The sequence below is a fragment of the Rhinolophus ferrumequinum genome, chromosome 12 (assembly GCF_004115265.2).
Source record: "Rhinolophus ferrumequinum isolate MPI-CBG mRhiFer1 chromosome 12, mRhiFer1_v1.p, whole genome shotgun sequence".
In the NCBI taxonomy this organism is placed as follows: domain Eukaryota; kingdom Metazoa; phylum Chordata; class Mammalia; order Chiroptera; family Rhinolophidae; genus Rhinolophus; species Rhinolophus ferrumequinum.
Window position 1 is genome coordinate 78,623,568 of NC_046295.1, and position 12,759 is coordinate 78,636,326.

At 56.7% G+C, this 12,759-nt stretch overlaps 1 protein-coding gene across 1 annotated transcript in view; it reads left to right on the plus strand.

Moving 5' to 3' along the window:
* Positions 1-12,759, plus strand: part of HMCN2 (hemicentin 2) — a 138,053-nt gene that overhangs the window by 78,982 nt on the left and 46,312 nt on the right. Inside the window, exons 41-54 of the mRNA XM_033123909.1 lie at positions 555-730; positions 1,780-1,876; positions 2,049-2,168; positions 3,195-3,356; positions 4,132-4,413; positions 5,479-5,646; positions 6,783-6,896; positions 7,346-7,432; positions 8,229-8,420; positions 9,546-9,719; positions 9,841-9,954; positions 10,489-10,631; positions 10,991-11,141; positions 11,780-11,998. Of these exons, the coding sequence (XP_032979800.1) occupies positions 555-730; positions 1,780-1,876; positions 2,049-2,168; positions 3,195-3,356; positions 4,132-4,413; positions 5,479-5,646; positions 6,783-6,896; positions 7,346-7,432; positions 8,229-8,420; positions 9,546-9,719; positions 9,841-9,954; positions 10,489-10,631; positions 10,991-11,141; positions 11,780-11,998 (2,199 nt within the window). The remainder of the gene's footprint in view (positions 1-554; positions 731-1,779; positions 1,877-2,048; positions 2,169-3,194; positions 3,357-4,131; positions 4,414-5,478; positions 5,647-6,782; positions 6,897-7,345; positions 7,433-8,228; positions 8,421-9,545; positions 9,720-9,840; positions 9,955-10,488; positions 10,632-10,990; positions 11,142-11,779; positions 11,999-12,759) is intronic.

Below are 12,759 nucleotides of genomic sequence, written 5' to 3' on the forward strand. Positions count from 1 at the left end.
GCGGGAACTCTGGGAAATGTGGAGTCTCAGATAGGAGAGGTGAGGAAGCGTTCGCTCCCAGCTCTTTCCCGATGCTGGAGTCAATAATAGTTAACAAGTGTTGTGTCCCAAGCACTCACCTGCGTCATTGCATTTAATCCCCCAGCAGCCCAACAAGGTGGGTACTTTTGTCACCCCCAGAAAGGCTGAGTAACGTCCCCAGGGCCTCACACAGTGACCGTATGGTGGAACGCAGGGCTCCACCCCAGAGCTCTGACTCTGGGCCCTGCCTTCTTCACCCCTCTGCTGCATGGGTTATTTTTGTCTCAGGGAAAACAGTGACTGGGGGAAACAGCTTTTTAAAAACCTTTTAAAAAATTAAAATATTAGTAATTTTTAATAGATGCTGAGATAATTGTATATTATCTCAGAGGTCGCTGAGGGGAGGATAGAGGGCTGCAGCTCAGGGCGCCGCCCCCATCCCTCGCCATCCCCTGGGTTGGCTCCAGCTGCTGGGTGTGGCTGGCCCCGCCCCACGTCACCTGCTGAGACAGCCTCTCCTGTCCCCTCCTCAGTCCCTCCCAGCATCCTCGGAGAAGAGCTGAACGTGTCCGTGGTGGCCAACGCGTCGGTGGCCCTGGAGTGCCAGAGTCAAGCTGTGCCCCCTCCTGTGTTGAGCTGGCGGAAGGACGGCCGCCCCCTGGAGCCACGGCCTGGAGTCCACCTCTCTGCAGACAAGTCCTTGCTGGAGGTGTGCAGCCTCTGAGGGCCTCTACGGAGCGGAGCGGAGCCCCGGGCAGCAGGGCAGCATCAGGGTGCTCAGTGCAGGCCCCGCCAGTCCCTACGCCAGGGCACGTCCTCCTGACCCGCTCAGAGTCGGAGCTGCTTCCAGCGAAATGGGGACGCAGGGTGTAGCCCCAGGAGTGAGCCTTCAGTGCCTCCCTCAGGGTCCCTCCCCACCATGAAGCTGAGCTGTTCTCTTTCTCAGAACAAGTGCTTTTCCATCCTTGTTCCGAAGCCTCCTTGCCCTTGGCCGTTTAAGGCCCTTTATCGGGCATCTGGCCCAGGAAGGCCGGGTGACTAGGGTCAGGGATTGTGGGTTAAGCCTGGATTTAAGTTTTAGCACCACCTCCTCTGGCTGTGCCACCTTAGGCAATGTCCTGACCATACTGGCCTCAGGTCTCTCCCCGTCAACACATTGGCACCTTTCTTCTGGGGTGGCTGGGAGAATTCTTGGAGAGAATGCCTGTGAGGTGCCTCTGCAGCTGTTGGGGAGAACCTTTCCCTCCAGCCTGCTCCTTCTCCCACCCTTCTACACCTTGTGATAAGATCATTCTCAACTCTGAGCACCTCCGCTTGGTTTCCTCTACCCCGAATGCCTGCCTCTTCTTCCCTTTATTCTTCAAAGCCGCAGTCCTGCTCCGTTAGCCACCATGTCAGGGGCTGACCCCTGAAGACAGGGTCCCTTCCACCCACCCTTCTTCATTCTGCACTTTGTCTTCTGGGCTGTTCTGTTAGAACAGAGCTGGGCTGTGGATGTGAAGCGGGGTGAGGTTGGCAGGGCTGCCATTTAGGGAGCCCATTCCATGTCCCTGGCCCATGTTAGGCCACCACAGACATGGGCTTCTGGAGACTTCACGGCATAGGAAGTCCGGGAGGTGCTACCATTGCCCCCAGGTTCCAGGTGGGGAGGTTGGAACACAGCGAGGTGAAGTGACATGCCCACGGTCACACAGTCTGTCCAGGGGTAACCACATCTCTGTGCTGCCCCTGCTGATGGCTTGTCTTGCTCTCTGTCAGGTGAGCAGAGCTGAGGTGCGGGATGCAGGTCGCTATACCTGTGAGGCACTGAACCAGGCAGGCCAGTCGGAGAAGCACTACAACCTGAATGTCTGGGGTGAGGGTCTCCTGGGCTGGGCTGGGGTCCCTCCGTCTGCCCCTCCAGGCTGTCATGCCCCGGGCAGGGGCGGGGTGCTGCCTTGATTGGATCCCAGGGTACGGGTCTCCGCCACCCGTCCCTGCCGCTCCCAGCCCACCACTTACTTCACACTCTCTCTTCTCTTACTCAGTCCCTCCAGGATTCCCCTCTCGGGAGCCCCGCCCCCTGACTGTGACCCAGGGGCAGCCCACCAGGCTGTCCTGCGAATGTCGGGGTGTCCCTTTCCCCAAGATCTCCTGGAGGAAGGACGGTAGGGTTGTGGGCTGGGAAGGAGCTGGGGCGCCCAGCAGTCTTGGGAGCTGAGCAGAGAAGGGCCATAAGCCCACCATCTCCATCTCTGGGGTGGGGGCACCCAGCGAGGGCAGGGAGCAGCCTCGTGGTGTGGGGCAATGACGGTGGGGCTGGGCGGATTTCCTGAGGGGTGGAGAGGGGACTGGGAAGGAGAGGGAGCAGGGCTGACGTGGGGTCTGGGCCTGACAGTCGGACGAGTGGTACTGCCATCACCGAAATGGAGAGGCTGTCGGGGAGGGGGCAGGTCTGGAGGGCAGACTCGGAGTTTGGGGCATGTTCATTTCAAGATGACTGTTAGACACCCCCTGAGATGCCTAGTGGGCAGTCAGAGGTGGGTGATGGAGCTCAGAGGAGAGGTCTGGTGGGCGGGGCAGGACAGGCTGAGACCACCAAGGGAGAAAGCGTGAGCAGAGAAGAGAACGTGAGAGGGAGGAAGCATGTGGCCACAGAGCTCCCCTTTGCTGGAACACTAGTTGATGCATGACTGCCCCAGAGGACTGGTCCTCTATAAACAGGTACAGGACGACAGGTTAGTGTTGAATCCCGTGCCCTGAGGCTCACAGAATCCTTCTCCTGCATCAGGGTCTTCTTGCTGCTAGGGGTACCCACTGCTTGGTCTTCCTCCCCAGGCCACTGTAGCTAGATGGATGGGTCGTTCAGTAGCCTTCATTGAGCCCTACTATGTGTCAGGCCCTGAGCCTCCTAAGGATCCCAGGGGGAAAGTGAGGCAAGCTCTGGTCTCCCAGAGGGCCCAGTGTGGGGCGGGATTCAGATGGGAGACCTGCAGGCAAACCTGTGGATGGGGAGAAGCTTAGGGTGGTAAGAGCTCAGAAGAGTGCCAGGATCGGATCTGGTGCTCAGGGAAGCTTCCTGGCAGAGGTGATGTCTCCGTGGAAGGGTGAGTAGGAGCTGGCCAGGATGGTGGGAGGACACATGTTCCAAGTGGAAAGACAGGGAACCAAGGGCTTTTTTTTGCTGCTTCCAGGTCAGCCAGTGCCCGGGGAGGGGGCTGGCCTCGAGCAGGTGTCGGCGGTGGGGCGGATGCTGTACCTGGGACAGGCCCAGCCAGCCCAGGAGGGAACGTACACCTGTGAGTGCAGCAACGTGGCAGGAAATAGCAGCCAGGACCAGCAGCTGGAGGTGCATGGTGAGCAGGGCTGGGATGACGTGAGCCAGGCGGAAGGGGCCAGAAGGGTGGGCAACCAGGCACCCTGGCAGGGCTGATCTCACCCCCCAGAATCTGAGCCAAGACAGAAACAGGAATATGAGAACACTTCCACGGTGCCTCTTGGATTACCAGCGTTTTATTAACTGTCCCTCCCAGTCAGCTTCCTGCGGCTCCTGACCCAAGCACGACTGTGTGTGTGTGGGGGGGGGGGGGGTGTGTGTGTGTGTGATGTGATCCCAAGTAACCCCCAATGGCCCAGAGGGAAAAAAACACATCTTGAAGCAGTTGGAAACTGAAAGAAATATAAACTTTCTATGAAGCTCCTGTATATAATGGAAACCTAAGTCTCCTGCAGTGATGAAATATCCCAGCCTTATAAAAATCATTCTAGAAAATAAAACCAAGAAAAGCATTTGGGGTGAGAAGAACCCCCCACCCCAGCCAGTCCCAGTGGCTGTCTAAGCTCCAGGAAACCTCTGGCTTCTGAGGAAGAAAACCCCTCACAAATCTTAAGGACTGTACCATGAGCTTGTTCTCCAAATAGCAGTCCCCCACCACGGGATTCCCAGGGTGGGGGAGAGGGGGCCGTGGGGGTACTGTTATGACCCCATTATAGGGATGGAAAATGGAGGCCCAGAGAGGTGAGGTCACCTTGCCGAGGGGAACAAGTGGGAGCCAGCCTGGAGCTTGGCATAAGTGCTTGGTGCCCTGCAGCTGCAGCAGCTTTCCTTAACATGCTTTCCCTCCACCCCAGTTCCCCCTCAGATCACTGGCCCCCAGGAGCCCCACATACAGGTCTCCGTGGTCCAGGACAGGGAGGCCACTCTGGAATGCAACGTCACAGGGAAACCCCCACCCAGGGTGACGTGGGAGCGGGACGGCCAGCCAGTGGGAGCCGAGCCTGGCCTGCGGCTATTGAACCAGAATCAAAGCCTGTACGTGGAACAGGCACAGGCTGCCCACGCCGGACGCTACAGCTGTGTGGCTGAGAATGTGGCCGGGAGGGCCGAGAGGAGGTTTGCGCTCTCCGTGTTGGGTGAGGACCGGAGGCCTGCTGGAGGAGAGCAGGGAGGGCGGCCGGGTTGGAGAAGGCAAGGCCAGATCAATCTCCAGGCACAGCCTTGGGCTGTGCTCCTGGTGTCACACCTTGTTCTTCCAGGAGTCAGGTCTCTGGTGAGGGCTGCTGTTTGGGGAAGCGTCCAACGCTGCTCTCAAATCAGGACTGGCTTCACACAGCCCTGCTGCCCTCCCTCTGTTCCTCCCGCTCTCCATTGTTTTCTGTTCCCTCCTCTGTTCCAGCCTCTGGGATTAGTGTCTCTCCTGCATGAGTCATACATCATGGGGCAGTTCCAGGGCCCAAGAGACCAGGACGACCCCGAACACTGTCGTGGGAAGTCAGGGCAGGGCAGTCCCCTGTAGGAGGTGACCTTTTAGCTGAAATGTAAAAGCTGAGCAGGGGTTAACGAGGTGCTGGGGTGAGGGGAGGAGTGTGCCAGGCCGAAGGAACAGACTCCCCGGAGGCCTGGAGGGGTGACACAGCCTCGTGATTTCAATCTTTTATTGAGCTCCTACTATGTGCTGCAGGGTGGAGGCAGGGAGTGGTAAGAGGCAAGGTGGGAGAGGTAGGCAGGGGTCACTGGAGGGAGGCCCCTCTCATGCCTCCAGTGTGGCTGGGACTCTACTCACCCCTGCCTGATAGAGTGTGGCGTCGTTTGTGACTGGATCCTTTAGAAACTGCAGAGTAGCCACTTACCTCTGATGTGTGGGTTTCGGGAACACATCTGTGTTCACTTTTGCTCTAATTCCATTCTCGCTCGTTCAACAGCGGCTCCATACCGGGCACTATGCTAAGCGCTTTACACACGTGCTTGTTGAATCCTGGCATCCCTCTGAAGGGTTGGGGAAACTGAGGCCCAAAGTGTCTGCCCGATGCCAAAGCCCAGCCTGTGGCCGCCGCCACTCACTCCCTTCAGTGGGAACAGCTCTGCTCTTCAGACTCTCCTGACAGGAGTGGGGTCCTCGGGGAGGGCAGTCGGTGAGGGGTTGAAAAAGGGGCATACAGCCCCTTGCGTCCTGAATGAGGCTTTTCCTCTGTGTTCAGTGCCCCCAGAGCTTGTGGGAGACTTGAACCCACTGACCAACGTCACCGCTGCCTTACACAGCACCTTGACACTGCTCTGTGAAGCGACAGGCATCCCTCCTCCAGAGGTCCGCTGGTTCCGAGGGGAGGAGCCTATTGGCTCCAGGGAGGATACCTACCTCTTAGCAGGTAAGGTGCCAGCCAGGGGAGTATCTGGTCATCAGGCCTGGCCCTCAGCCTCTGCCTCTGTCCATCACATGCCCATAACCTCTGACCCTAAGCTTCCAGGCCTGGTTGGGATAACCATTTCAGCTGTTGGTTTCCCCAAGAGTACACCTCAAAACACTGGTCAGGTGATGTGCTCCAGAAAAAAAAATGGATTTAATTAAGTTTGGAAAAGGCTTCCTGCTCTGCTCTCCTCCTAAAGAGTCACAGTGACCATTTGCGTGGTCAAGGTTCTGATAAGTCCTGCAGCAGAAATTCTCATGGCACTTATACATCATCTCACAGAATGGGAACAAGCTTTTGGAAATACTGATCTAATAAGCACCTTCTCCTCTGGATATTTATCTTCCTCACAAAGTTGGTTTGTGACGGTTCTTGCTGGCATACAAATGGGGAAACTGAGGCCCAAGAGGCAGTGTCCCATCCAAATCTTGCAAGGACTTCAAGGCGCCTTGAAGCTCAGTCTCAGTGACCCATCAGTTGTTCCACACACGGATGTTTCAATTGTTCCAAAGCTGGGATGGAAAATAAACTTCCACTTGTGCATCACTTCTGAGCACTCGGTAGGGGCTCCAGGTGCCTTGTGATGATGTGGACTCAGGGACTGCATGTGGGCCCAGCAGAAAGAAGAATGGCGCTCAATTAGCGATGTCTGCCCTGGGTGCAGGAACAGCAGTAGTGACTTGTGTCCTGTGTATGTGCCTTCTCTGAGCCGGTCTTCGAAGATCCTTGGGTTCATCTGAGAGGAGCTGGCTTGCCTCTGAGAGGTCCTTGGGAGGAAGTGGACTTTTACAGGGTCCATCAGAGTAGTACCGGGTGGTCTGACCTGGGCCAGAACTGCATAGCCCATTGCTGTCCTTTTAGTCCCAGCCAGGTGACAGATCCTTCCTATCAGAACAGCGTCTCAAGCTTACCCTAATGTCCAGGGGGTTCCATCCATTTACCCTCCTGGGCCTCAGTTTTCCCATCTAAGAAATGGAATACTGGGACAGACCGACACGTACACATTTAATTATAACTCCTCGTGCGCAGCCTGGGCTCAGTTTGGGACAGAAGGCTCCCCCCAGCTGTGCTTGGAGCCCACTCCCCTCCTACCCCAGGTGGCTGGATGCTGAAGGTGACCCGGACACAGGAGCGAGACAGAGGCCTCTACTCGTGCGTGGCAAGCAGCGAGGCTGGGGTGGCGCGGAGGAACTTCAGTGTGGAGGTCCTGGGTATGTCACAGCCCCAGATTCTCATGGGCAGCCCACAAATCCTTTTCCTCCCGCCTGGAAGCTTCCGGGGGTGAGGCCCGGGGCTAAGGGCTGGGGCGGTGGCAGGGGGCCCAGCCCAGGAAGGAGGGAGAGGCCCAGGCTTGTTTTCTTTGCCACATCAGCAATCTCTGCTCTGAGGCTGCCATGGACCTTTCCAGAAATAGCAGGGACTAACCCAAAGTGGAAGGGGGCAAATATTTTCAACACCACCCAATAGCACTGGTGCTTCCCTCAGCCAGCAGCAAATGTTTATTAAGCTCACTGCCCTGTGGAAGCAAGCATGAGGGGATGGGGAAAACAAGGCACAGGAAACTGAAGGTGCTGTGGGCTCTTGGTTTCCTGCTCAGTCGTTGTTCAGCCAAAGTGGGCCAACCTCATTCAGTAACCGTCTGTCTTCCTGCTTCTCCCAGTTCCTCCCAGTATCGAGAACGAGGACCTGGAGGAGGCATTTAAGGTCCCCGAGGGACAGACAGCCAACTTGACATGCAATGCCACAGGTAAAGGACACACACGGCGGGGCTGGGAGAAGGCTGAGAAGGCAGCTCAAAGGAGGGAGGCTGGGGATCCGGCCTGCCGACTCCCAGCCCCGCTGCTGCCCACAGAGCGTCTCTCTACATCTTAACATGGCACCACACTCCTGCTCGTCTTCGCACTCGCTGGGCCCTGCCCCAAGCACTCTTCCCCACTCCTCACGTGACTCCAAATCTCAGCCCCCAGGACTCTCCACAAGGAGCCCTTGGCTGACTCCTCGGGCCTGGTTGGCGCCCTTCACTGGTCTCCCGCAGGCCCCAGTGCTTCCCCACGCCAGCACTGAGCCCACTGGACCATAGTCGCCTTGTGACATCTGTGTACCCTAGCTGGGCTCTGAGCTCCTTGAGGACCCAAGGGCTACTTTGTCACTATGGTTCCCCCAGTGCCTGGCACAGTAGGATCCCATGAATGCACATGGGCTGGGTTGGATGGATGAGTGGGTGGGTGGATGGATGGATGGACGGACGGACGGACGGATGGGTAGGTGGATGGATGGATAGAAAGAATAATTTGCTTTTCTTCTTGCCTGTCTGTACCAAGCCATCTCTGCCCACTCCTCGGTAAGGAAAAGGCAATCAAACCACTTAGGAAAGGGCCCAGGACAGGCTTGGGGTTGCTTCTGTGTCTTGCCCTGGTGTATGGGCCTCTGGACTGAGACGGAGAATCCATGTCCCCAGCCCCTTCCTGGAGCAGCCTCCAACCTCTAGGCCCACCTGGTCAAATCCTGCTGAACTCTCACCTGCCTGCTTCCTTTGCTTACAGGCCACCCACAGCCCAAGGTCACGTGGTTCAAAGATGGCCGGCCTCTGGCTGGGGGAGGGGCCTACCACATTTCTCCAGATGGAGCCCTCCTGCAGGTCCTCCAGGCCAACCTGTCCAGTGCCGGCCACTACTCCTGCATTGCAGCCAACACTGTGGGGGAGAAGACCAAACACTTCCAGCTGAGCGTCCTGGGTAAGTGCTGGGCATCTCTGTCTACACTGGACGCTGGCAGGAGAAAGACCCAAGGTGACCAGCTCCTGACATACAGCTTCCGACAAAGCCCTCTACTGTATTTCCTTCCACTTCTCCAAGTTCAACAACAACAACAAAAATGATAAGAGCGGCCATATTGGTTGAACATTTATCATAAGCCAGGCATTTGGAACGGCCTGATTGGTTGGACTCTTCACAACTCTAGGAGATGGATAATGTGCTTGTCCCCATGTCACTGATGAAGCTCTGACGCTTAGAGAGGTGATGACGTGCCTTCCAGGCTGCCCCTCTCCCGAGGGCGATGTGGCACCAGCTGTGGTGTTAGGCTGCAGAAACAGAGATCTAGCAAATGAGAGGGACAGACTGGTTTAGTAAAATCTGTTTCTAAAAGTGCTGATGGTAAAAGTGAGAGTCGCCTGAAGGGGCTGAAAGAGGACATTTTAGGCCAATGAAAACAGTTATTCTCAGCAGGAAACAAAACTCCACCGCCCATTCTGCCCTCTGCACAGGGAGCGGTACAAATTGGAAACACAAACAATTGAGAAGGCTCTGGTTACATTAGTAGATAATCTAGATGTTAAGAGGCTATTGGGGAGGGTGGCCAGATGGCTCCGTTGGTTAGGGCACGAGCTCTTAACAACAAGGTTGCTGGTTCAGTTCCCACATGGGATGGTGGGCTGCGCCCCCTGCAACTAATGATTGAAAACGGCGACTGGACTTGGAGCTGAGCTGCGCCCTCCACAACTAGATTGAAGGACAACGACTTGAAGCTGATGGGCCCTGGAGAACCACACTGTTCCCTAACATTCCCCAATAAAATTAAAAAAAAAAAAAAAAAAGAGGCTATTGGGGAAATTGAGGCAGAAATTGTCCGCTTCCCCCTATGGTATTGCTTAGTGGTGGAGAGTCGGGGCGCTGGGTTACCCAGGCCTGAATTCACATCTGACTGCACTGTGCCTGGGCTCCTCTGAGCCTGTTTCCCGTCTGTGTAATGCAAATAGCCAAAGCACCACAGCTAAACATCAGGGTCTCAGACTTTCCTGGATCCTCAGGCCGGGGTTGGGGATCTCTGTTCACAAGTACGCTCCCTACCTCCCACCACAGTGGTTCCCACCATCCTGGGGGTGACCAACGGCACTGCAGATGAGGAGGTGACCGTCACCGTCAACAACCCCATTTCTCTGATCTGTGAGGCACTGGCCTTCCCCTCCCCCACCATCACCTGGATGAAGGATGGGACCCCATTTGAGGCCTCGAACAACATCCAGCTGCTCCCAGGTGATGCCCTCTGGGGGGAGGAGGGAGGGAAGAGGTGACACGTTATGGACTGGGTCAGAGGAAGGGACTGGTGAGCCTGAGCTCATGCCTGGCGGTGACCCTGGCCCTGCCCCTCAAGCAGGCACCCACGGGCTGCAGATCCTGAATGCCCAAAAGGAAGACGCGGGCCAGTACACTTGCGTGGTCACCAATGAGCTCGGGGAGGCCATGAAGAACTACCACGTGGAAGTCCTTAGTGAGTCGAGACCTGTGGGGCACTGGCCGGGTGGGCAGCAGGACCTCTGGAGCCCTGGCACCTGGGCCACACTGGGCACCCCGGGCGCCTTCATGGGACTCGTCTCCTTTGACAGTCAGCAGGCAGCTGGGCCGGCTGGGTCAGTCCCCATTTTAGGGCCAAGGACACCAGGAGGAGGGGCCGGTGAGTTAGGACTTGGGCCACGTGGATGCCCAGGCCCACACCCATCCTGGCTTCCTTCTGCCACTTGTTCTGTGGTGCAACCAGAGGCTCCACAACTTAAGACCTGGGACCCCCCAAAGGGCCCCAGAGGTCACCCCAGGAATTCCCCTGCCTCAGATCTGTGCTGTCCCGTAACCATCACGGACAAACGCTCTCGCCCTAAAAGGAACAGCCCCAGGAGTAGATTGGTCTCCAGGTCTCTACCCTCCAGAGCCGGCACCCCATTCCTGGGACTGCCATGGGACCGGGAGAGCGCAGGGTCTCAGCACCCCCTCCCCAGACCTGCTCCTCAGACCCCCTTGTGGTTTTCAGTCCCCCCTTCCATCTCCAAGGACGACCCCGCGGGGGAAGTTGGTGTGAAGGAAGTGAAGACCAAGGTCAACAGTACCTTGAGCCTGGAATGCGAGTGCTGGGCCACACCCCCGCCCACCATCAGCTGGTACAAGGACGGACGGGTGAGTGCAGGACCCCCTGGGCGACCTCTGGGTCCCCGGTTCTGCTTGGAATCTTCCAGAAAAGACAGTCAAAGCACCTGGCCCCAGAGCTGGCCTGGGCCCTGTCTCACCCTTTACATTTTAACCAGAAATCCTACTCTTTTAGGGAATGGGGAGCAAATGTCATCAACAGTGAACCCTGTATCCACCCGTTCAATTCTCTTCCAATTTTTAAGTTGAATGGACTTGGTTTTACTAAGTTATCAGGGTGCCCTGCCATGTTGTTGTCTTTTTAGAACTTTATTAAAATCTAAGTACACTGGTCTGGGTGCTTCGTCCCCCTCATTGTGATCCCTGTCTCCCCACTTTCCCGCCCCCAGCCTGTGACCCCCAATGAGCGGCTCTACATCCTGGGTGAAGGGCGGCTGCTTCAGATCCAGCCCACGCAGCTCTCCGATTCGGGGCGATACCTGTGCGTGGCCACCAATGTGGTTGGAGAGGACGACCAGGACTTCAACGTGCTCATCCAGGGTGTGTGGGGGCCAACAGGGCCCCGGAGGGGGGGGGAGGGTGCGGACTGGGGGTGGCACGGCGGTGGTGGGGCATGTCCGTGCTTCTGGAGTAGCCTGGCAGGACGATTCTGTTCCGGGCTGCCTGTACCTCTTCTCACCACCGTCTGGCAGGTCTGGCCCCCAGGCCCCTCCCTGGCCTGGGCTCTTTCATTAACTGACTTCGTGACCTGGGGACATCCTTGCCCCCTAGGCCTTGGTTTTGCCTTTGTAAAATGGGGGTGATCAAGTCTGGCGGCCTTGAGGGGCCCCTCCAGTTCTAAAAGCTGATGATTTTGTGCCTCTGTGCTCCAGTAAACAAACCAGCTAAAGCTTAGCATCTGCCTTCCTGCCCTGAAAAATATAACACCATGTCACGAGAAGTCTTTTGAGCCCATTAGACTTGAGTCGAGGGCAGAGACCTCATCCTGGTTCTAAGCACAGTAATTGCTCCGTAAACACTGGTTGAAGGAATGAGTGAATTTTAAAAACACCTTGACCTAAGGAATTGGCTCGCACGGTGGGATTTCTAGTCCTGAGGGGTGGCTGAGGGTGGCTCTTCGAGCAGAGGTGCTTCCCCATCCCTCAGCTGTGTGTCCTAATGACTTTGTACCCCCCCAGTGCCCCCCATGTTCCAGAAGGTGGGTGATGCCAGTGCAACCTCCGAGTTCCTGTCCCAGGAGGAGGAGGTCCAGGGTAGGGTGACGGAATACCGGGAGGTTGTGGAAAACAACTCCGCATATCTGCACTGTGACACAAACGCCGTGCCACCCCCGGAGTTCACCTGGTACAGGGAGGACCAGCCCCTCTCCGCCATGGAAGGGGTGTCTGTTCTGCAAGGTAGGCCAGGGCTGCTCAGAGAAGGGGGGGCATTTGCAGGCAGGGACCAGGGGCATACTCACCTCAGAGCCGGTCCCACAGCCGCCTTCCTACAAGTTTTCTGAGCTCTCCTGTGTGCTGCGTGTTGTGGGACCTTGGGCAGGGCCCGTGACCACGTTGGACCTAAGCTGCTTTTTGTAAACCGGGGCTAGAGTTCTCTGGTTTTAGAGGAGAAGTTCTTACCTGGGCTGTGCCCACCTGTGGGCTTCAGGATCTGTAATGTCCTGAAACAACTGGCCAAAGCTACCGCCTTTCTCCAAAGGGGGAGCCATTCCCCTTTATTTGCATCTGACCCTAATGTGAAAGAACCTCTCACTTGGCCCAGGACCACACTGGGGTCCAAGCTCATGGCTCATGTGACTTTTTTTTAAACTGCTTTAAATATTTGTTTCTTTAAGTATTTTCGCTTTTTATAACCATCCTTTTTAGAATAGATTTTTGTGGACAATTTTGAATTAAAAGGCTCTGGCGTAGGGCTTAGCAATATCTGGCTTCCCTGGGTGCTGGTTCCGCCCCCTGGGTGGACCAGACTGGGAAGAATTCCAGGCACGGAGCCCTGTCGCAGGGGATTCGGTGGTCTCACGGCGCAGGACTCCCCCGTGTCCTGCCAGGCTTGGGCCAATGGTGGGGCCGTCAGGGTAGGGTTGGAGGAGAGGAGCGAAGGTGGGTTGTACAGGCCTGTGAAGGAGCAGGGGCATCCCAGGTTTGTACTTTGGAGCTTG